The 26070-nt window shown below is 39.8% G+C and overlaps 1 protein-coding gene across 3 annotated transcripts in view; it reads left to right on the top strand.

The window, feature by feature from the left end:
- Positions 1–25451, top strand: part of mgat3a (beta-1,4-mannosyl-glycoprotein 4-beta-N-acetylglucosaminyltransferase a) — a 52463-nt gene extending 27012 nt beyond the window's left edge. Inside the window, exons 2-3 of one of the 3 annotated variants that reach the window (XM_048246881.1) lie at positions 4657–4927; positions 23529–25451. In XM_048246881.1, the coding sequence (XP_048102838.1) occupies positions 4657–4927; positions 23529–24845 (1588 nt within the window). In that variant the 3' untranslated portion in view covers positions 24846–25451. Of the gene's footprint in view, positions 1–4656; positions 4928–23304 lie in introns of those variants that run through there. The other 2 variants (XM_048246882.1, XM_048246883.1) reach the window with 2 other exon arrangements.
- The last annotated feature ends 619 nt before the right edge of the window (positions 25452–26070 follow it).

Below are 26070 nucleotides of genomic sequence, written 5' to 3'. Positions count from 1 at the left end.
TCACCAGAAATCAAATACCTTTGCCGGAAGTCCCATCTTAATCAACCGGAAGTCCCACCCACCTGTCACTTTTTAATTTAATTGTAAGATGAGGGAAGGTCTTTCTTCCTATCTCTGCAGTTGATCAAACATCCATGTAGATTGCCTTAATTTAAAGTCCTATTGGAATATTTACAATATTTCGCAACAATTGGACAGCATGGCAAATAACATCAAACTGTTTGACGGCCCATATTTTTTCTGTCGCGACCCACTGGCGGAAAAGTTTCAAAGTAATTTATGAGCGGAGTTATGTGCAGCTTCAGAAAAGATGTCAGGAATGAAGAAGAAGGTAGGCTACACTTTTGGGGCGAGGAAGAACGAAACACATGTAAGACGGCATAGGACAATATTGAACATAAGTGGTAGTATATAGCTTAGTGATAAGGTTAGACTACTATGGAAACATTCATGGAAGAGACGTTTAGAACTTTGATAAACTCTATTAATCAGAATATGCTGCGTGACATGTAAATGGAATATGAACAGAATATTTTATTAACTTTATTAACACCATATTCACAATATTGTCTTTTTCTGAATAAGGTCAATACTTGGAATATTAATGTCCATGTAAACGTTGTGACATATGAGGCGGTGAAGTCCCCTCTTTACATGCACAAAATGACTGAAAAGCCCAGGCTGCCAAACAGTTGTGAACAGAGGACACAATTGGCGGGAGTCATATCTGATGACAACTGACAGTTGGATTGGTTCAAATATTTCATAGGGAATTATTGTAGTGAGGACTTTTATTTTAAAACAGCTTTGGGCAGAGGAAACAGTTGACAGGAGTCATAGTTGATGACAACTGACAGTTGGAATAGTTGAACAGTTAAAATGTTGGATAGTTTAAATGGTTAAATAATTTAATAGGGGATTATAGCAGTGAAGACTTTTATTTTGAAACAGTTGTGGGGAGAGGAAACAGTTGACGGGAGTCAAAGTTGATGACGACTGACTGTTGCTAGGTTTTAACTGTGAATGTGGTTGCTAGGCTGTTGCTAGGGTACTTGAAGTCATTTCTAGGTTGTTGCTAGGGTGTCCATGGTGGCTACTATCAGAAATAAAAGAGTTACTACAGTGGTTTGCTAGTATAATCATCTTGGTTGCTATGGAAACTGACATAGATGCTTAATTTCAATGGTTGCTAGGTAGGTGGTGGTTTAATATAGTAGGCTAGAGGCATAGTTAATGATAACTGGCAGTTGGAATAGTTGAACAGTTAAATAGTTGGATAGTTTAAATGGTTAAATTATTTAATAGGGAATTATTGTAGTGGAGACTTTTATTTTGAAACAGTTGTGGGCAGAGGAAACAGTTGAACAGGATCTGTAGTCTTAAGAGAGCCAGATTGTGTGCTTAAAGGTCCAGTATGTAGGAAATGGAAAATAAACTGTAACCATTCCAAAAATGATCACCATATGTTGTCAGAGAGTGAGGAAACACACGATGAATTGAAGTAATGGCTTATTTGACAACATTACTCTAACCCGTGAAACCCTGTAAAACCCATGAAATGGGTTACGGGGCGGAATCTCTTGGCATTTTCGTTTATGTTTTGAACGATTAATTCTAGAATAGCGTATTAATAATGGGCTAGCGCGTCCTCCTTTTTGGGTTGCCAAATTAGCAAAGGCCAACTGTCAACAGCTGTCAGTTGTAGTCATGAACGCCTACAAGAGGCAGGCAAATTTCCAAAATTAAAACAAGAAACAAATTAAGTGGACATCGGAGGAGCTTCCTGAAATAGTGACGTCTTCGTCAAACGAAGAATATCAAGTCTGACGCAGAGCTGGCCATATTTCTCCACAACAGGTAGCCTATGCTAAACTTGCAAATCTGCATCGCTAACTTCAGCTACATATGTTACGTTGGTTAGAGAGGTATTTTTTGTTTTCACTGTTTCCGTAATGTGTAGCTGGGTCATGGTTGGAGAAACGTTAAAGCAGCTGCAGGTCAACTAACGTTAGCTAAGTCTTCATTACATCTGGCAACCCCAGAAGAGGTTCAAGGCCTGGTAGTCTTGAGAACGTTCACCAGTGTTTTGATTTTGGCCAACAGAACGTTAGGTAACAATCCTACAAATCGCACCTTTAAAGCCTGAGACAGACAGTTGCTGGAGGTGGCCGGAACCATATGGCTCTGGCCGGAACACTTGGCATAGGATTCTAAGTGCTCTATTGTGATGCCATAATCGCCCATGTTAAGTCTATGGGGAAAATTTTAATAGTTTTTAATTAATAGTTCAAAAAGTATAAAAGTTACAAATATGAAAAATACATTCCACACCTGTCCTAAGTAAGACCTACGTAACGCAGTTTGAATGAAGTTTCTACATTAAACGGTTGAAGCCGCATTAAATGCAGAAAAAGCGTTAGAAGAAGAATAATAAGAAGAAGAAATCGGATAACAGTAGATTGCATTTTCATGCACTCTAATTATTCTCAAACTTGTTATACACCTCGCAATGGAATGTTGACACTGGGCTATTTACACTGTATGACTCTGTGTGTACACTAGGGACCTGTGATTATGCCCAAACTGTATTATGTAGGTGGTGCTCTGGTTAACACCTGGATAATGAAAGTGCACCAGTCTTATCCCCTTAACAAAGATGTGTGGAAAACAAACAAGATGTCCTGCCTCATTAACTGTCCTTTTGCTAACAATGAAAAGTGTACAAAAGGTACGCACATCCTAGCCTGACGTAGCCATACTCAGTTCTATTCAGAATTTGAGTCTGATACTTCCCCATTGGGATATGATTATGGGGCAATGTTTCAACTGCAAAACCTACTGTGAATCATGTAGGAAGAACAGCCAAAACTCCTTTCAGGTACTAGTCTGGAACACGATAGTTAGTATTTCCATCAATCGGCAGACTACCTGGCCATTCAATAACGAGAGGGGATGACACTATAGATTCGAAACCAAAAGAGAGATAGGAGCAACACCTGTAAACATAAAACAATACAGTTGTTAAAATGCAGAAATTTATTTACAGGTAGGCCCACATACATTGTTTCCTAACTGCCGATGCTGTTTATTGTCAGTTTGTAAAGTTTAGGCGAAGTAGGAAGTAACATTAGGAATCTCTGATCAATTTAATTGGTAAGGCAGGACCAATGATTTCAAAGTTAACGATATCCTACACCTGCAATCATGCTAGCTTGTAAACGAATCTCAATCATGAGTGACCAGACTCTATTCACTTTGTGTGAGTGTTGCTTTGCCACTCTAAACCAAAACATCCTTCTTCTCGACAAATGACTTAATCGCCATTTTCTATTTATTGTTTTAAAGTTATTGCGCTGTCAATATGTTGTACAACAGATGCGATAGCGACTTCTAAATGTGTAGCTTCTCCAGCGACAGCTGTTTTGTTGTAAACAAAATCAACCGAAGCACGCTCAGGTGACATAAGCACCGTTGCTCACATATCTATGGTTGCTCATATGTCCATCATGGTATAACGCCCACCCAGACAATTTGATTGGTCCGCACAGTTCTCAAGTTTTCATAGAGGATTCTCGATAGAACTGGCTTTAGGTCACAGAAATAATAATGAAGTCCGTACACCAGACATAGCTCCCAAGCAAATATTTATTTGACGTGACATTTCGGGGAAGCCCTTCCTCAGACAGGCTGTCTGGTCTGAGGATTTTATTTTTATTGTTGTGACTTTTACAAAAAGTACTCATATTTAGTCGTTACTGTTTAAATTCAACAATAAAAATTTAAATTCAAACTGTCACATCTGCACACTGCTCTTTTTATCTTTTCCTGCAACAACTGAATATGCACAATACTTCAGCGTGTGTGCTAGCTTTCAGTAACGTTATTGCTGTGCAAGCTCAAGCATCATTTGGACTGTTTCCATGTAGTTACATTAATATGGTCATGACCACTACAGTGCTCAATTACCAATTTTTGAGGGGAAATAAACTTAAATTTTCGTTGCGAAGCCGGCATAAGCTCGACAACACTCTTTTGGGCTTTCTTGGAAGTGACTATGGAAAAAGAGGTATGTGACAGTACAAACTTGAATGGTTGAAAACGCATTGTTTTGTTTTGTAAGGACCCTGTTTATGTTGCACAGAACTTTAAATGACATTTTGAGTCTGTTGAGAGGCAAAAATGCACGTTTAGCTGATGCCCCCAGATCGCATTGTAGCTCACTGGGAGCATTGGCCATTACCTGCAGCTACTCCAGTGTGGTAGCACCAATTTTAACATGAAACAAATTCATACATGTTGGTTTAAACATTTTGCACATCTGTACTTTTTATCTAACTAATTTGGCACCAAAGTTCTGTGTTTTGTTCACTTAGAAATCCCAGTTGCAGGACAGAAAAAAACAAAATGTTTTAGAGGAGACGAGTTTTGTTACCACAACAAGGGATGCCTAGCAGGAAACATCACAGTAATGCAATTTTAGATGCAATTTTATGATGGTACTATGTTGCCGTGAATAACCACTTGTTATATGTTCATCTTGTTTTTTCCCTCTAAATAGTAAGTTTAGAAGTCAACTCAATGGTGAAGAAGTGTGTGTGAGTCAAAACCATTATGGTCATCACAACTTTGTTGGGCTATTTTCTTTGATGTGTGCAGGATGAAAATACGACACATCAAGGTTCTGCTGCTCCTCTCTGCCGGGCTGTGCGTGGTTTCCTTCTTCCATTTCTACAAGACCCTTAACCACATCCCTCTGTTCAAAGAACTGTCCGATTCCCAGGCGGGCTTGAAGCACTTGGCTGCTCTGGGCAACTTCATTTGGGAGGACAAGGTAGCTGGAAGATCGAGTATCTCTAAATTTTGGGGTCAAGGTCAGGGCTTTATGGTGTGGAGGCCGAATGCTGTGAAGAATGACACAGAAAAGGAGGTGAGAAACACTGGATTGGATTGAATTGGATAGTCTTTAATGTCCCTTAGGGGCAATTTGGTTCACAGCCAGTAATCAGCACAAGTACACTCAATCAACATAAAACATAAGATAATAATTAAATAACGACATAATACACATACAAACTGTAAAATCACATACCCTTGTGGAAGAGTCTGAATGTAAACATATCAATGATAAGCAAATGCAAGTTGACTTATAACTTGTTAAGAGAGCCAACAGCTGATGGGACAAATTATTTTAAGTATCTGTTAGACCTGGCCCACTTAAAGGAATATTCCTCCATTTGGGGAATTACACTCATTTTCCACCTCCCCTTGAGTTGAACAACAGGGTTCCCGCGGATCCTTAAAAAGTCTTAAATAGAACTTTCGGTTTTTAAGGCCTAAAAAAAGTCTTAAATTATCGGGGATATCTTGAATTTTCGAAAGGGAGGTATTAAATTTGCGTATGGGACCGCCAGCGAGTGAGCGAGCGCAAGAGAGCGAGTGAAATGTCTCCATCAATCCGAACGCAATTGTATAAGTGACTATATAAGGCTACGCAAGGGAGTGTAGTGGTTGCAGAGTGAAGATGATTTTCACGGGTGTGGTTAAAGGTGTGAAAACGGTAATAATATGTACAAATATGCCTGACGTTTTCGTGGTGTAGCCGAGGCCTGAGAGATACGCAGGTAGCCTACGTGAGCGGGAGAAAGTTGATAAGCCAGTTAGCGATAGGGTGGCCATACGTTCGAATTTAGGCCGGACATATGGATTTTAAAAGCCCTCCCAGAGGAAACTTTTGCTTCTCATTTGTATCCCTTCTGTTGCTAAGGAGGCAAAATGGTGATTCTCTTTTAAGGATCATTTAAGTATTACTTTTGTCACAATTATTTCTCCTAATTTTGCCTTTAGCCTATAAAACAAGCAAAAGATGAGACACATAGCAATAAGACAAGTACTGTAGGAGTCACATAAGAGATATTAGTTTGAGAAGCAGGAGAAATACAGGAGATCTCTTATATGTTTGAGTGTAGTCTCACTTACAACTTGTTTCTCCTTAGGAGAAATAATAGAGCAGATAGAGTCACATAAGATATATTAGTTTGAGAAGCAGGAGAAATACGGGAGATCTCTTATATGTTTGAGTGTAGTCTCATTTACAAATTGTTTCTCCTTAGGAGAAATAATAGAGCAAATGAGGAGACATTGCAATGAGAAACTGTTGAGAAGTAGGAGTTACAATTGAGATATCAGTTTGAGGGTCAAAAATAGGGCACTCCATAGCATTTCAAACTTTTATTTTATAAAACAAAGCAAAACAGTTGTACTTTAAAAATGGACTTCAAGCAATGGAAGCATGTTAATGCCTTGATATGTACTTTTTATAATGTGTATTCTTATTTCTTATTTTTTTGTGTGTGTGAGTGTGTATATGAGTATTATTTTTAAAAGCTGCACAAGCAAATTGCATTGTACGGACCAACTGCAATGACAATTTAATATATAATCTATAAATCTATTCTTTTAATCTATAAATCATACAACATGGAGAAATGAACTAATAAACAATAACATAAACACACTGAACTTGTGCCAAAGCGTGCCATACTGTGTACAATGGTGGATGAAAGCGTGGGCTGGTCAATCTGCGTCTTTTATCCTGGTGGTGGAACCAACCAAAGGGAGGAGGGAGAGAAGAGCAGAAAATAGAACATTGTTAGTTTGTGAGTCACTCAAAAATACAAAGTAAGACATTTGTTTGACCGTCTGCTTTCTTAACTGTGGGAATTTTGATACAGCACAAAGATCAGACACACCTTATTAATCACTTAAACACAGAATGGGGGATGTGATAGCTACCACTCACATTTGCTATATGTTGCCCAATTGAAAAACAGATTGTATTGATATATTTGTCAAGCTTAAACAAGTTTGTTGAATTCCCTCACCTCATCTAGTGAGTAAACTGTATTGTCAGGCTAGGATTAACCCCTATCCAGCTTACCACTAGGCAAAACCTTCTTTTGGTTGGACTAAGCCTATTCAGTGTAAAAAAAAAAATGGGCATCTGAAAATAGTTTAGTTCAGAGTCCTGATGTCAAAAAAGTAATTTGGGCAATTTTTTTTGTCATCTGGGAGCTGGCTCCATAGTCAGAACGCATAACAACTAAATGCAGCGTTGCCTTGTTTAGTTCTGATAGTGGGTTTCAACAGGAACATTTCTCCTGTGATCAGTGAGGTTTAAGTGATGAGTATTGCTGGAATATGTCACACAGTCTCATTGAAGGGCAAATCTGGTGTAAACTGATTCAAAGCCTTGTTGTTTGAGCTCACCAGGCACTGTCCAAAGGACAAAGAACAATAAAATGTGTCATAACCTAGACAAGTTATGGACAAGAAAGTAAAGCTGACTCAATATGGCAAAAAAGCCTTCGGTATCTTCTTTCCATTACAGGGTTTCCCCAGGTTTGACCACCCCAAATAAGACTTTTTTTAAGACCACTTACATAAAATTTAAGACCTACATCACACCCATTATGTGGTTGTAAAACACCAGATCAAATCCATAATGACAATTAAAACAACACTTCCCCATGATGTGCTGTCCTCTCCTTTCAACTGATTATGTTGATTCATTGCTGCCGGTGCGAAAACCCAAAGTATTGTTTGCGCATATCCTAAGAAATTAGACTAGTGTAGTTGCCACGATACCAAAATTATTGTTTCAATACCGATACCACATCAAGAATTGCGATTTCGATACTTCTTCGATAATTCTTAAAAAATGTATTTGATTTGGGGGCCCAGACCACCTTGACATCATCAGTGATATTGAATATAGTGTTATCATTCACACCAGTGGGCATCCTAGATTCTGCTTGACTCTTTCCACACACACGGAAAATTATGGCTTATTTCATATGTTTCTATTTCATATACCTTCAATTCATATAAAGTGTACAGTTAATGTATAGTATTTTTTTAATCTGCATAATTACTATTAATCTGCTTAATTGCTAAACATATTTAGTCATTTGAATACTTAATATTTATTTTTAAACTATTACACCTAGGCAAATTTTAATGTGGTGTGTAGGCCTAGGTGTAATTGAGTGTCACTTTAAGAAATCATTGAGTAATTACTGTAGCCTTCAGTCTCAATGGGTTTTAGGCTAGTGAATAATAGTTGCACATAATGCATAAGGATATGTGGATGCAATTCATTGTTGTCTGTCATTAGATAAAATAAATGTAAATAAAAAACTATCAAGTTCATAGAAGGGATCATGTTCAATAAGGATTTTAGCACTAATTACGAATGACATACATGACCTGAGCTAGCAGAATTAGTTAGCAAGGAGCTCTCTCCAGATGTAAAAGTTTGCAAAGGTTGCGCTGCCTATTTCTAAATGACATTAAACCCAATAGTAGACCTACGTACATCTCATAGCCTAGGTAGGTTAGCAACACAAAGTTGAGAGGTGCAAGTGAGCAAATCAACTTGAATTAGCCTATTATTATGTGTTACCACAGAATCACTTAAGCTAAACTAGCAGCCATGTCTCGCTGTTTATGGCACGACAGCTACGCATATGTGTGTGAGGAGAAAAGACGCACAGCCACAGGCTTGGGGAGGAGGCACTAGAAGCATGCCTTGTGCACACAAACAAGAACACGGTCATTCTTAAAAGTATTGATACTAATAAAATGAGGTATTGTGACAACTGCTAATAGCTATTGCGACACTTTTGTAGTATCGGTGCACCGTGCAACACTAAATTAGACGATCTCTGACGTTAATCAACCCCCTGTTGAATTTTCACATTGTTGTTGTTTTTTCCTAGCCTAGAAATCTCGACGCACCCTAGCGGCGGCAAATAAATTTTCTCAGCCTGTACGTCTAGTATCAAACCATAGGGATTTCTATTGGCTGACGCCGTGGACGTCATCCAATCACAGCGCTCTATTTTGTTAGAGAGTCTTAAAGCGGGCTTAACAGGATGGCGACAGTCCTGCGACAGTGAACAACAAGGAAGGTGGCTATGGCAAACGAAGAGCGGTTGTTTGAATCGGCGTTGGCGTCAACTTTGGAGGAGTTGGACTTGTGCTTTTCTTTGAAAGTTGAGCAACACAATGCACTTAAGTCATTCCTTTCGAAGAAGAATGTATTTGCCGTTTTGCCGACCGGATACTGGCCTATTGCATGCCTAGGCAGTTTGAAAGACAATTCTCCGCCCGCCCCTTGGATTAAGCGAGGTGAATGGCTCGATTCCAGACTATATATTTCAATGATATAGGATGGCCCGCCAGGCTAGTTTTTTCCCCCATTTCACCTTGCTTGCAGGCTAGTATAATTAAAATTGAAGACCTTCGTTTAAAAAATTAAGACTTTGGCAACGGAATTTAAGACTTTTTCAGACCTTAATTAAGGAACATGACATTTAAGACCGTTTAAAGACTTTTAAGACCCCTCGGCTACCCTGCATTATGTCAGGAATACCAAAAGTACTTCTATACGGCTCTGGGCTATACTTCCCTGTCCATAACTCAGAATTGGCTGTGCCACATTTTCTTTTTCCTATGAACAGCACACAGTGATTTCCAACAAGAGCTATGGATCAATTCATACCGGATTTGTCCTTTAAGTGATTTGTAAACAAGGAGTGCTTTAGGGTCAATCCGGTAAATCAAAGACAATGACTCAATATTACATCTAAATTAGCCCAAAACATTTAGCTCTGATCACTCAAGAGACACTGACAATTGTCAAGAATAAAAAAAAATACAGAAAATACAGTATACACCAGGGGTATTCAATTAATCTTCAGGTGATTCGCGGACGGAAAATTTCCTCAAGCAAAGGTCCGAGCATCATAATGTTTAGCCTATGTATATGTATGTATGTATAATGTATATACAGGGCGGAGCCAGAGGGTGGCTCGGGTGGCACAGGCCACCCTTGAGATTCGATTGGCCACCCCAGGTGCCACCCCAAATCCTAGTCTACGATTGGCCATTAACATGGTGTAAGGCGGGACCTTTCTTGATGCACTTGCAGCAGTGTGACGTGTCAGACGTCAGAAATGTAAGTGGCAAACACACTTGCCTTTATTGGCCTGCGGCACAATTGAACTTCGGAACGAAAGGTTTCCCGATCAGGAAATACTCCTTATCATGCTAACTTTGTGTAGGCTTAACAGAGGTAGCCTAAATATCGTGCCTATGACGATGACAGCTTTAAAAAAAAAAAACATTTATTTCACTTGTCTCGCTGGATTGAAGGCAGAATGTGGGCTGTTGCGCAAATAGATGAATGAGGGTCGGGAGATTCCGTTAACAAAAACCTAAAGTTTTGCCAACATTTTCTCCATTATTATCGTAAAATATGTCTCCATGCAGGGCAGGGCTGGTTCTAACCTAGGCTAGGCTACTATATTTGGGTGGGCTGGTAGAAATTTTGGGTGGGCAACATAGCAAAGCTGTCAAATTGGATCAAAACTAACAAACACAAAACAATCAGTACTACCTAGCTTGGGTTGCTGCAGCCAACAGCCAGGGATAGGCAGTATGTCTGATACATGTATGTAAAATACAAAATAGTATGTTGTCATTTTTATTTTATTTAGTTGGAAAAAAATGGCATCATATTTTGTTTCAAAATACTTTATAGGTTTGTAGTTTAAAAATAGTGCCAAATTATTTTGGTAAAACCAATAACCTACTTTTGGTGATGTGATTATAAAAGTGCAAAACAATGAATGCAGCACTGGTGCTGACTTGTAATTTGCCCAGAGTTGTTGTGATCAGAATATTGAGATTCAGGGAGATAAGTTTCTTGAACTTTAGTCATCCAATTCAAACACATGGAACCGGTTATGTGGTTGCCCTGCAAGAAGTTGCACCATGTGCAACGTGCACAATGTTTGCACACATCCACAATACACTCCTTCATACCAACCTCAAGTTTCTTGAGAACTTTAAAGTTAGCATAGCCCAATGACACACAACTTAGATAATTAACTTTAATATGTTTGTATTAAATTTTATTCAAATACAAAGACCTGCAAGAAGTTGCACCATGTGCAACGTGCACAATGTTTGCACACATCCACAATACACTCCTTCATACCAACCTCAAGTTTCTTGAGAACTTTAAAGTTCTCAAGAAACTGATGATTAATCATCTAATCGGAAGACATGGAACCGGTTATGGTTGCCCTGCAACAAGTTACCCCACGTGAACATTTAATTAATAATTTGCCCAGACTTGTTGTGATCATAATATTGAGATTCAGGAAGATGAAATTACATTATACAAATACAAAGACATTTTATGTGAGAGTAAGATATTTGTGTTTTTTTGTCCTTCAATTTATGAGTATGGTGTTTGCATCTGGTTTCCCTAATGTATTTGTGCTAATTTCACATCTTGAGCCTGTTTCTGTTTATCTGGATGTTTTGCCTCATGCCACCCTTGAATCAGTGCCTCACTAGTGCCACCCTTGTTAAAAATGTCTAGAATCGCCACTGTGTATATATAATATTAGGATGGCTGGATGGAGCCTAGTTGTAGATAGATAGATAGATAGATACTTTATTGATCCCCAAGGGGAAATTCAAGAAGATTGTAGGCCTAGGCCTAATGTTTAATGTGAAATAAAATAAGTAGCCTAAAAGGCAACATTCGAAATGAGGAGAAATAAGGCAAGATAAGAGTGATTGGGGAGAAAAACTGAGTAGCCTTGGCTATTTTAAAGATCTTAACGTGAACTTAAAATAAAATTTGAGCTGAGACAAGGCTGGTTCCTTGAACCCATTAATCAGCAAGTTTAATTTATTTTTTTAGTTTTTTTTATGTTGACCCGAAATCCTGGAAACCCAGGAACATCACGTTGTTGGGCAGTGAATGCATGTCGGCTTAACTAGATTGTGGTGGATCAATCATATTGCCTTCTTAAATCGTAAAATATTCTGTGGTCTCAGTTCACTGTTGAATGGGCCTAGCCTACTCTATGCTTGCTCAATATGCTTTGTCTAGTAGAGGTGCTTTAAATTGGCGCTTTTAAAAATCGCCTGTCTCAGAATAGAAGAGGTCCAGGGCAATTCTGCGCAAAACTGTCACATCCATATTTAGCCTAGTTGGCGTTACAAACGTGACAGTTTTGCGTGGTATTGCCCCCGTATCGTTATATAAAGCTCTGTTCTCGCTGTCTAGCTTCCTCCTCTTTGAGCAATCGATGATTTGAAAATAACTTACTTATCGTTAACTTAGATATCCATCTGATTGTTTCTCGTCCCGTCTCCTCTCCTCGCTCGTTTACTCGCTCCTCACTTTACTCACTGACTCGACTTTATCAGAATTCACAGATTTCACTGGCTGAGTAGCAGCAAGCGAAATGATGGTTCCTGACGGCTCCCACACACAGCTGCGTGCATCGCGTTGCTGGAGACGCATCCCATTCACTTTAAATGGGCTCACGTGATCCGTTGCCAAACTGAATTGTGGGTCTGTCGCACCGCATTTCTCCCGCTGCTCGCGTTGAGGAGTTTTTTTTAACTCCTCAACGCGAGCAGCGGGAGAAATGCGGCGCGACAGAAAAATAGATTAGATTCCCCATGCAAACTTTGAAATGAACAAACTGAACAAAAATGTTGGTAGTGTTGCATAGGTTATTGATATTAAATTTGAAAATACAGTTGCTTAATATAAAGACGTATAGGCCTGCACAATATTGATAATTTAAAAGTAAAAATCACATAGGCCTATTATTTAGGAGGACTACCCTCGCAAAAAAGGGGTGAGGGTATGTTTGTTAAATGAGTAGCCCTCCATATGATTTTGGGTCTTCAGGTAGCCCTCATTCCCAAAAAGGTTGGAGACCCCTGGTCTACATGAACTATTTATTGGTGTATGGGTGTCTTTATAAAACCATCAACTGTGCATAAGTTAAGACAACCAGAGGAATACAATAAATCATCTGTTGGAAATTGATCTTAATGTCTCAATTAAAAAATGAGGAAAAAATCCAACCTTTAAACACACCAATATTCTTTGTGAATGAACCAGGTATTGTAAATTAATAAATGTTATTTCTTAAAATACAAGGGGCATAAGTAAGGAACCCCCTATGTTAAAATCCCATAGAGGCAGGCAGATTTTTATTTTTAAAGGCCAGTTATTGAATGGACTCAGGATACTATGCATCCTGATAAAGTTCCCTTGGCCTTTGTAATTAAAAGATAGATAGATATCCCATCACATACCCTTTACCATACCTAGATATATCATGGTTTTATTTCAGTTAGCTGATAGCTGGTTTGATTTGCATGCTACAGATTCTATTAATTGCAAAAGAAATGTTGACTGGCAAGTTATTCATGACTGCAGATGCTGACTTGCCTATTTCTCGATCCCTCGACCGCAGCAACGCTACTTCCTAGTTTACCTGGGTTACAAGAATGCCCTTTCACTCCTGTTACAATATGCTGTAATTTATAGCAGGTTAAACAAAAGTGAGAACATATTGTGGGGCAAAATATACTTACCATTTTGGTACGCTGTTTGTTCAGCAATTTGATCTGATGGTCTAGCGTAGTCTTCCAATTTTTAAGAAGCTGCGGCCTCTTTTCAGTGGAATTGAGCTGGAACCAGTTTAAACCAGTGGCAATAACGTTAGCTTCGTCATCTTGACTGACATCCCAAAGACATTTTAAAATTCCGTGCATTTTGGCTACAGCATGGCTTAACACCATTCAAAACATACAGACTAAAGCTGTATAAGGCAAAGTAAGCTAGCACTAGCAACGTTAAATTGTCTAACGTTAGCTTTATATACAAGCGGCACAGCCAGTGATGTAACTTACAAGTAGCTAACATTAACTAGCTTGCTAACTTTATGTGCTGCTTCGTCAGGTTGTTCAATGATATATTGAGTCTAAAAATATGCAAGAACGTTAGCAAATTACCAAAATGTTAATGTACCTTCTCTGAGTTTTCGTTGTGGCAAGTTCTGCACAATCCTTCATACCCACACACCGTTTCACTTGGTTTCACTGGGCGCCAAATCTAGACTGCATTTTCTGGAATCTTCCGCACGCGAGTTTATCTCGTCCGACCATCTTAGACCTCTGGAGTCTAACTTGATTTCTCTAACTTGCTAACAAGTCGCAAGTTAGCTCTGGGATAGCGAAAAGCAAATTGTGCCGCCTTCACGTACCATTGATTATAATATCTACTCGAAGGTTGAAGACAAAAGTGCGTTCAGGAAAACGTCTGCGTCTCCGATTTCGTCTTAAAAAAAAGTTAAGACTAACGAAAACAGAAAGGGAGAGAAAAGAAATCGCGCCCTAAACCACTAGCCTAGTGATAATGATTAGCATGTAGCCTACAACAGGACATGAATCAAGCTGGCGCCATGCAGTCTTTCTTAAAGGGATGGAGATGGAGCTGGATCACGAGATGCATCAGATTACATGTGTAGCCTAACCTATGAAAGTGTATTTTCCGCTATTTCAATGGGTTGTCTCAGTTCGTTTTAGCATGATAGCTGAGATATTCAAGCAAACACCATGGGATTTCGTGTTTTGACGTTTGTGCTCACCTTTCTTTGGAAAGAAGTTTATTAGCAGTTGTTTCCCCTCATTTTGATGTCTCTCTTTTTTAGTAACCTGACTTGGCTTTCTTGAGAAAACATTGCACCAGCAGCACAACAATTAGCGGTCCACTACTAGCGATGCTCAACTAAATAAACAAAAGATAGACTACCTTACGAATCGTGCAGGCAGACTAAACCATTTAGCTCTTTAGCAAGGGAAAGTGACCTTAGGCAGTTTTCACTATGTTTTGTATACAAAATCCAGTCAGTCAAACTTTAAATTTCGTCTGACATTCATTTTGACATTTAATTTGGAAGTTAAAATATTCAGGTAAAATAAATATATGGTGGACATATATATATATTTTTTTTTCAGTAATTAGCTTAAATTTCCAGTGAGTCTATTTGAAATTTTCACCACACATTATATTAACACATTAAAAAAATCCAAACATAAGAGTTATGTGTATTAAAGTGGAATGACACAGGAAAAAAGTATTGAACGTGCCTACTGAAATTTCTTCAATACTGCCTTTGTTTGTAAAGACAGCTTCAAGACATTTCCTGTATGACAAAACGTATTAGTCACAGTATCAGGTGTGATTTTGGCCCATTGTTCTAAACAGATTCCAGGGGTCCCTCTTGTGAATCCTGATCTTTAGTTACTTCCAGAACTGTTTAATTGAATTTAATTGAATTGGCTGCCTTCAAGTCTTTCTGGAGCTTACTCCGAGTGGTCCTTGGCTTTTGGAATTGACTATCCTTCTGGTCAGAAATATTGCGAGGAGATCCTGCATGGCAGTGATGTTTCTTCCACTTGCAGATAATGGCTCCCATGCTGCTTACTGAAGATTCTGAAGTTTTGAAATGCATCTGTAACCAGTTTCATTGATATGTTTTGCAACAATAAGGTTGCAAAGGTCTTGGGGAGAGCTTTTGCTTTTATCCATCATGAAATGTTTCTTGTGTGACACCTTGGTAATGAAAAACCTTTTTATAGCCCATCAATATACTAACCAAGCTTATATTAATTTGCACAGATAGAAAGGATAACTACTCTAACTACTTACAGATTCCAGCTCGTTCCTTCCCTTTCCTTGCCTTAGTGCTTTTTCTTAGCTTGTTCAATACTTTTTCCCTGTGTTATTCCACTTCATTACACATGACTCTACTTATGGAGTTGTTTGGATTTTTTATGTGTGGATTACCTGAGTTATTACTAATGCCTGGTGAAAATGTTGTACCCCATTATTCCACTTTTCATGGGCCCTCTCCTTCATTGGGGCCCTATACTTCCCCTCCCCAGTTCGACGCCCTTTAATCTGCTGAACCTTCTGCTTGTTTCCAAATATAAAAAACAACTCAACATTGGCCTGCCTGCCTCAGCTGCCTGTGAGGGGCTTTTCAGTTGGATTACTGTTCACTGCAAAGCGACACAAGGATGAGTGCAACTAACTTTGAAAATCAACTACTGCTCAAACTTAAAGGAGAACTCCGGTGATTTTTCACATAGATCTCCATTTCTCAACGTCACCGAGTACTGTCGGTATGAACAAAACTGAAACAATCGGTTTTACCTAGCTCGAGTTGCTGCAGCTACAGCGCTACACACTGGGAGCATGAACATGGCTGCCTTAGCTGCTGGCTGCAGCAACTCGAGCTAGGACCAAAGTCCTTTTCAGGCAAGTACCTCCACTCGGCGGCCATATTGCATTGCTTTTTGGGCACTTATCGTGCATCTATTTCGCAGAAATGCGTGTAGCGTAAGGCTTCCGCGACACCAATCTTGCTCCAGCAGCGAGATCACAACAGATGATTGGCACGATGTCTTCACAGCACACCACATGATTGGCTCAATGTATTCACATGTCAATGTTTTGCCGCGGAAGGGTTGTGATATTTGTAGACAACTGACTAACCCCATGCATTACTATGGAGGATTTTTTGAGTGCTGTATCTCCTCATTAGAAACTGGTTGTTTTACCAGAGACTGGGTTTTAACCCTAACCCCCCCCCCCAAAAAAAAAAAAAAAAGTAACTAAGTAACTTTTACTTAAAGTACATTTTAAATGAACTACTTTTTACTTTTACTTAAGTACATTTTCAGATCGGTATTTTAACTTGTACTTGAGTAATGTTTCATCAAGGTATTGGTACTTTTACTTGAGTACAATATTTTCGTACTTTTTCCACCTTTGGCTCAATGTATTCACATGTCGACGTTTTGCCGAGGAAGGGGTGGGATATGTGTAGACAACGGCCATATTGGCGTGACAAACTAGCCCCATGCATTTCTATAGAGTATTTTTTGAGTGCTGTGTCTCCACATTAGAAAGTCTCTGGTTATAATACCTGTAATATCTGTCAGCAGCTTGCTTGTCAGCCTTTCCCAGTAGGCCTACTTCGCAAAAGTTGTGAAATATAACCGCATATTTTTTTTGATTGTTGGCGACTGGCTACATAAAAAAAACGTGCGTTCATAATACGTGCTCCGGAGGAGGACCTCTCTCTTAATTAATTTAAAACAAAACAATGGTTTTACAATGTTTCGGTCAAGCTTTGGTTTGTTTAGATACAACTGGTATGCAAAATGTAAAGTAGTGGATTAACTTTAATTTGCTGTGCTGTATATGGGACATGTCTTTGGCAAGTAATATAGGCTATTACAGATACAGGTGAAGCACATTCAGTCTCAGCCAGTAAGCACAACCAGATATGTACAGCCAGCTTCAAAAGCAAGCAGCCCAGACCCTAAAATTGGGCATTTATAGCTGTGAAGGTAATTCACACAATTATTTTTCTTTCGCCAAAATATATTTCGTAACTTCTGTAGACATCCAAAATTGGGTGGGGGTTAAAATTAGTAGAAAAAAAAAACTGTTCCATAAAACCATTTTAAGTTGTCGTATGTATCTTTTTGCCGTGGTATAGTCTTAATTTTCCATTAAGATGTCTTGAAAAGGTCTTAAAAGTCTTTAAATTTGCACTTGGAAAATGTGCAGATACCCTGAACAATTGATTTTTACCTTTCTCCAGTTCATCCAGCCGTTCTCTGAGTCAGACGATACCACTTTTAGCTCCAGCCTAGCATAGATCATTGAATCGGATTATCATCGCCTGCTAGCATCACGCTTAAAAGTGATTTCCGGTAATTTTCCTATTTAAAACTTGTCTCCTCTCAAGTTAGAAAGTGTAATAAGACTAACAGAAAATGAAACATGGCGATTTTCTAGGCTGATGCTAGTCAGAAACCAATAGTTCAAGCACTGATGCTATTTGATCTCCTGCAGCAGCCCGTAGTTCATAGAAAATATATGCATGCAAAAAAGTATTCATATACGTTAAAAAATTATATTGAAATCCCAAGAATACCATAAATAGTTGGTTTTACCACCATTTCAAATCAAAATACTGTTAACGTGAGGCCATCCTTATTTTAAGAGTTTTGTGGGGATTTGTCCAAAGTGACCCATACCTCATAAGAACTTGAATATCTCACAGTATTTTTTGTGGTGTTAAGGCTGTTTTCGTTTGGAAAACATAGCTGCTTAACTGAAATGCAGTGCTTTCTTCCACTCCACTTGATAAAACTGTGCAAAATATCTACACCCCTCACTGAGTTGGTGTGCTTCAACTATCACAATTGGCTTGTAGGACGCAACAAGTAAAGGTGGGGAATGTCTTGAATTTGGGACAGTAATTTAATTGAATAAATGTACCAACCAGTGGTGTCGATGAGAATGGTTCATCATTAGTTCCAGAAAGTGTTTCTATAATGTGTGGTGTATTGTTATGCTAATGAACAAACATTAAAGAATAAGAACACAAAACAGAAGGCAGTGAAAACAATACCAAAAGTACCATGCCGCAATCTGCTTGCACACAACGTTTTGAGATTGATAACCAAATACAGTCCAGTTGTGGACACAACTGATACAATCTGCTGCCATACTCAATGGCCGGCATTAACACACACAGAGAGCCCATCAGTGACCTTGAAGTCAGGATGACCAGATATCCTGTTTTTCCCCCAGATATGTCCTCTTTTTAAGACCCAAAAAGGTGTGACTGACTTGTCCAAGATTTGGGGTCATGCCCTTTTCAATCATTTAAGATTTCTTATTTGAGACACTCTCTTTGGAGTTCTTGGAGTTTTGTTCTCACAGATTTTTGCTAGAAGCCTTGATACACATGTTTATGTGCCACTATGGGTAAAACTGTCTCAGTCAGTGTTGAGGAACGGTATGTGATTCTGGTAAAAAGTTGTTGTTATTTCAGCAAAACAGCCAGTCATATCAAAAAGAAGGCCTTTGTAGGCTGTGGATTTTCTGACCTTGGTGAATTCTAAACCAAGAGTAACTGCTTCAGTGCATTAATGTGTATGTAAAAGACTATGCTACTGCATTGAAGGCTGATGTAACACAAAGCCAGAATGTGCCCAAATTGGCAATATTGTTGAATAATTATGTCAACAAGCTAGCAGCTAGTGTCTACTATATTGGCATTAGGACATAAGAGAAGTGTGTTTACTTAAGCAACTGCAATTAAAACATAACTACAACTGTTCACATTATGCTTGTGTTTTTAAGTCTGTATTGTAGGAGTACTGTAGGTATTCAATTTACCAGTATCTGCAAATATCAAGTCAAGATATAACAATAACTAGACTGCATTTCCGGCGGGAACTGCGAAAGTGTGCTTGCCTATGGAGTTACATTTGTTCCACTTTTATGAGCAAGCAATAGCACAATTTGAGCGCAGAAAAATATTTTGAGCGAGCACACAAATTATATTTTGAGGAAAAATTAAACTCGAGCACAAAAAAACTTGTACTTGAGCAAACAGGAATCTATGTTGTGCTCCACAAATGTCTTTGCCTGTTTGCTAATATCAATACAGTATGTATGTGCAACATCAGCCCCCTTTCTTTCAGTTTCACTGTACGTGCTCACATACAGTACACTATTCCTCCTCAGGAGATCTCTGTCGCGCTCGCTTAACTTCGTCTGTGTGCTCGCTCAAAACTGTCAACAACGTTACGCTTGTTCCACAATTCATCAACCAATCAGAAAATTCAGGGGCTGAAGTCCAATTCTCATTGGCTGCTGAAATCCACAATGCTTAGCGTCATTTACTAGTGTCGGTGAGAATCGGGAAAGGTTAATAATGCTGGTCTTAGTTTCAACGCATTAAAGTTAAGTAGACATTGTAACCGTGTTGTAAATCCAACAATACCCATATGATAAATACTTACCAAAGATGTATTTTCATGTGGCGTTCTCCAATGTTCCTTCTTTCCCGATACATACCGTCGGTTAAGACGTTCGGAAAGGTTACCGCCCCCCATGAGGGGGAAAGCATGCTAACATCACACGATGGAAGTCAATGGGCGAACTCACTAGCATTTAGACTTTATACATTCGTTTTACATTCAGGTGGAGTTCTGCTTGTTTCTGAACACAATAATTTAAATGAATTGTGTTTACTTAACTGCCCAGTGTATGCTAACAACCTAATTCACCCTTGATTGCCCAATGTTGACGACAAATTTCTCTGGAAGCTATATACAATGGTAGCATCATTAGGTTGCTAACTGGCTAATCGTCAGTGTAACATAGGTAGCATCATTAGGTTGCTAACTGTATCGTCAGTGTAACATAACCAACTGGTACACATTACTTGTTAAAACTATTCCCACAGACATTGTAGGGAATGTGCATTCATGTGAGAATAAATTAAGATGCAACTTATGAGTATGTGGTGTTACGGCAAAAGGCTTAGCTTGCTAAACCGAGCTACACAATCCGGCTATTGAAAGCAGTTCTACAATGAGTACACTCGAGACAGTTTTGGCCGTTTAACTGGAATTAGCAAAATGAGGGAACTTAATGTTACCCTTAACCTCGTTGACACACCGATAACTCTCAGTTCAAACGTGTTTGTGCCGTTTATTGATGTTTGCTAAAAGATTTTGTGGTCAAAATTAATCCAAGACAACTGGTGTGAGACTGCAGCTTTATTCACGACGCCGGGAGCATGTTACACACATGAAATGTCAAAGTAACAAGCCCACACATCTGTGGGTGAAGCCAACTCTTACAAGGGCGTAGGTTTGGTCTAAGCTTTGGTGGGGACACATCCCCAACTCCTGTTGTCACAATACCAACATTAGTGTTTCAATACCAATACTAAGTGAAGTTGAAGAATCTCAATTTCGATACTTTTGCGATTTTTTTAAAACTTGATTTGGTTTGTGTGATTTGTGAGATCATTCACATCAGTGGCAATCATAGAATTTGATTGTTATGTTGTTGTGGTATAACATAATGACTGAGCTAGGCTTAAGGCTAACAACAGTAGAATGCAATAGGCACAGTGATGGCTCATGATGCAATACAAGGAACAATCATAGCCAGAATTTTGTTAAAAGCAGACCAAAGGTCAAAGTCTGGTCAATTGTGATAGAAATGCTGTAACTTTAGGCTTAGGCCTACTCATTAAAATTAACAGAGAGCCCACTACCTGTATATTGCAACCCAAAACTTAGACATGTCAAGATTTCTGAAACATGTAATATGTATTTCAAATACAAAATAGTATTTTGTAATTTTTATTTTATTGGGTTTAAGGAAATGGCTCTGTATTTTGTATCAAAATACTTTATTGGTGTGTATTTTTGTATTTTAAAAATACTGCAAAATACTATGTGAAAAACACTAAAAAAAAAGTAGATACTACTTGATGAATAATTGGTAATTAGGCAACAATGGTTAATGTGAGATGGCTAATGTGAGAACAGCTGTGTTCAACGACATTCACAGCTTTTCAGTGACGGCCTTTGCTGAAGCATCAGCTCTGATCTGAAGTATAAGTATAAATACTCTTTTGATCCCGTGAGGGAAATTTGGTCTCTGCATTTATCCCAATCTGTGAATTAGTGAAGCACACAGTGAACACACAGTGAGGTACCCACTAATCACGGCGCAGTGAGCTGCCTGCAACAACAGCGGCGCTCAGGGAGCAGTGAGGGGTGAGGTGCCTGCAACAACAGCGGCGCTCAGGGAGCAGTGAGGGGTGAGGTGCCTTGCTCAAGGGAACTTCACTTCACTTCAGCCGTGCCTACTGATCGGGGTTTGAACCGGCAACCCTCCAGTCACAAGTCCGAAGCGCTAACCAGTAGGCCACGGCTGCCCTGAAGCACTGAAGTCGTGCGCAAGTAAAGATGAGCAAGGTTACCTGTGCAAGTTCACATAAGGACACCGACAAAGGCGACAATGTCCTTTTGTATCCAAGCCAATTAACAGAAAAAATGTCAGATATCTCAATGAACCACAATGACATCAATTAGATGGTAAGGTGTTGAGTGTGTTTGAATTCCCTTCCTTGTAGCATCCTTTTCTGCATTGCACAGTGGGGAGAAGTTCACCTTGTTTAATTAAATAACAATTATATTTCCTTATTAGCTGCATACTTGAGGTTGGAGATATTAAGGCAAGCCAAGTTTCTCACATACTGGAAGTTCAAGATATACAGCCTTATGATTTTCTTATTCAGTTCTACACTGGACTTGAATTACGAAATTCGGCACAGATACACAATTATGATTTTGGCTTATTGATTATAATGTGGTTAATTGTAAGTATAAGTATATTTTAATCTCTGCATTTATCCCAATCCGTGAATTAGTGAAACACTCAGCACACAGTGAGGTGAAGCACACACTAATCCCGGCGCAGTGAGCTGCCTGCAACAACAGCAGCGCTTGGGTAGCAACGAGGGGTCGGGGTTCGAATCGGCAACCCTCCGGTTACAAGTCCGAAACGCTAACCAGTAGGCCACAGCTGCCGAATTGAAAGCTCTGTCAGTAAAATTCAATATCAAAATGTTTTACTTTGGCCTTTAATGGGGTATGCATTGGCAGACAGCCCTGGTAACTTACCGTTGTCGTTGACACACCTGCTCGCTTGACTGCCACTGCAAATGTGCGTGATAAAGTCAGATCAAGCCCTACAATAAGAAAAACAATGAATTCCGGTTCCCCCATATAATGTTGGTAGATAGGCAATAAGCTGTTCGCTAAGTATTTTTCACTTTTAAATTGGGTTCTCAGCGCGCGCCGCGTCTCCAACGGCATCTCTCTCCAACGTATATAATTTATGGTTTAAACATTAGCTATCCTAAGATAAATTGTCCCGACATTACAAAACCCCATTAAGAAAGACAACAAACAGTATACAATTAATTCATAACAGCAAATTAAATACTCTTGACGTTACTTAGTAGCCTAGTGTATAGTTTATAACTAGAAAACGCAATTCCAGGGAATTACTAGTGCATGAAAATGCAAAACATATGGTGTGAAATATATTGTTAAAACAGATGATGTGCTAATTGGCAACCAACGTGAAGAGGTTTAATATAGTTGGAATGACTGAACTAGGTAGATGAGGTTTAATAAAGTTGGAATGACTGAACAGTTAAATAAGTGGATGGTTTAAAAGGTTAAATTATTTGCTAGGTAGATGAGGTTTAATGTAGTTGGAATGACTGAACTAGGTAGATGAGGTTTAATATAGTTGGAATAACTGAACAGTTAAATAGGTGGATAGTTTAAGTCCATGTACAAATGAAAAAGAACAGATGACAATATTTCACCTTGTCTAACCACATTGGTAACTGGGAAAGGAGCCGATGTTGTCTTGCCCCATCTACTGTAGCTTGCATAGTTGCACAGTCTTACCATCATATACATAATATACTGTATAATCCTTTTCAGGATATATGCCCTCATAGACTCCAGGCCTGAAGCAAGAACAACATGTTGCAAACAAATATAAGGATCACAATATTTCTGATACTAAGTCCAGTGTATGTTTTATTAATCATGGTTAATTGCATATCAAGTAAAAAAAACATGGTACAAGGCTTCAAAACATATTGCTGTGTTTAGCTGAAAATGGTTACATGTGAATTAACTCTTATCTCTCTTACTTTTAACAGGATGTGGGGATGTATAAACCATTTCCTCCAAAACCACCAGGGCCCATGGGTGAGCTTCACCTTCACATTTTCCAACTCCAAGATGACACCACAAGTTACTTTGTGAGGACCAGATCTGGGGGAAAGTGCTTTCGGAGAGGAACAAAACTATCCACCAAGGAAAGTTTAGTTGAGAACCAACCCAAGGAAATCAATACAAACCAGCGAGCACTTCTCAGCGTCGAATCAAAAAATATGAGCTCCGGCCCGGCACAGAATTCATCTGCTGTTAAGAGGTTAGTGAAGTGCAGATGTCTTCAAGGTTGGCATGGCGACCACTGTGGAATCCCAACTGTAGTTCAGCATTCGAACCTGCCCACCAAGAGCAGACTGGTGCCGCGGGAAGTGCCCCGTCGAATCATCAACGCCATCAACATCAACCACGAGACTGATCTGCTCCACGCCCGCTTCCATGAGCTGGTTGATGTGGTGGACCTCTTCATGGTCTGTGAGTCCAACTTCACTGCATACGGCACTCCCCGGAAGCTGCTGTTCTTCGAGCAACTGATGAACGGAACCTTTGACTACGTGCGGCACAAGATACTCTACATCTTCCTGGACCATTTCCCCAAGGGTGGCAAGCAAAACGGCTGGATCGCCGATGATTACCTGCGCACGTTTCTCTCGAAAAATGGCCTGTCCCGCATGCGCGGCGCGCGGCCGGACGACGTCTTCATCATCAACGACGCAGACGAGATCCCAGTGTGGGAAGGCATTGTCTTCCTTAAGCTCTTCGATGGCTGGACGGAACCGTTCGGGCTGCACCTGCGTAAGTCCATCTACGGGTTCTTTTGGAAGCAGCTGGGCACCTTGGATGTGTTGTCCGGCTGCACTGTCAGGATGCTCTTTGATGTTTATAAAGGCAACGGAATCTATTTACGACGGCGTGATTACTACTCCATGCCCGGTTTCCGCACTTACGAAAACAACACAGGCCGTATTTTGGTACCCTGGTCGATCGGGAGTCCGATTCACTATGCTGGCTGGCACTGCTCCTGGTGCTTCAAGCCTGAGGGCATCTACTACAAGCTTGTCTCAGCGCAAAATGGTGACTTCCCGCGGTGGGGCGACTTCGAGGATAAACGCAAGCTCAGCTACATCCGCAGGTTGATAAGAACTGGAGGCTGGTTCGATGGGTCAGTGGGACACTACCCACCCACAGACCCCAAAGAACACATGTATGCTCCCAAATACTTTTTGGACAATTATGACCAGTATGAGTACTTGCTTAGGAACATCTACACAAAGACTGAACAGTCCTTAACAGTCACTGAATAGTGAGTGACTGAGCAGGCAGTCAGATTATGCAGTGTGCCTTTGGAATTTAGGGAATGATTTGACTGCCTGTATCAATATTCTTTATTTTTCTAAATTGGTTTGCAGCTTAGTCAATGAAGGATCAACCTATGCTGTTGTGAAAAGGATTCTCTCAGGTTGGTCCACATATGCACAATGTAGTTTAGTAATTAGCTTTTTTTTTGTAGGGCCTAAACTCTAAATCAGTCAAAATGGAGGCTGGAAAATAACAACACCACAACAACAGCAAGGGGTTGTCCAGAACTCTGTGTCCATTTCTGTCAGGATCCTGCCTGGACTGACTGCCTTTGTGCCATCCTGGTGGCCATTTTGTATAATGTTCTGTGTTCATGTGCTTGTTGCCGTTTCCCATGCGCTCTCTGTTTACCTGTCTGTTGTCATGTGACTGTCTCTGCCCCTCCCCTTATTTGGTCTGTACCAAAGTCCTTTTAGTCAAGCCATATTGTAATGCTTTTTGGGCACTTATCGGGGATTTTTTTAGGCAGAAATGCGCATGATGTATTCACAACACACCACATGATTGGCACAATGTATTTACATGTCAACATTTTTGCCATGGAAGGGGCGGGATATGTGTAGACAACTGGCGTTACAAACTAACCCCATGCAGTTCTATGCAGGATTTTTTGAGTGCTGTGTCTCCTCATTAGAAAGTCTCTGTACTCCCTGCCTTGCTAATTTCCTTCTGTTTCTGCTCTCACCTGTTCCCCATTTATTGTCTTCTTGGTCTCGTCCAGTCATCTGTGTATATCTACACCCCTCTGTTCCTCTGTCCTTTGTCAGTTTTTTGTCAGGTCAGAGTGAGTTTGTGAGTTTGTGGTCGCAATAAAGCGAGTTTGCTTTCACTTGCACTTCTGCCTGAAAGAGGCTTGAAATCTCTTGGGTCCTGTCCTTACAACTCTGACAATTTCGGGGCCAGGAGGCCCAGACTGGAATCAAAGAGGCCTGAATCCGAGACCTGTTTCTCAGTAACCGATCGGCCCAGCATCTGGAGATCAATTGGCAGCTTTCTGAGCTGCACCCATCCACCAGTGTGGTCTTTCACCTCTAGCCACTCTGCCCGATTGAGAATCATGGCTAGCAGCCAACCTCAAAGGGCCATGCTGGCCCTGACTCAATCCCCAGCACAACAGTGTTCCTGTACTGCTATGATACCAGAGATAGTCTGATAGAAACGGCTTTGAAA

Source organism: Alosa alosa, chromosome 6, assembly GCF_017589495.1.
Source record: "Alosa alosa isolate M-15738 ecotype Scorff River chromosome 6, AALO_Geno_1.1, whole genome shotgun sequence".
Classification (NCBI taxonomy): Eukaryota; Metazoa; Chordata; class Actinopteri; order Clupeiformes; family Clupeidae; genus Alosa; species Alosa alosa.
This window is presented reverse-complemented; position numbering and strand designations above follow the sequence as displayed.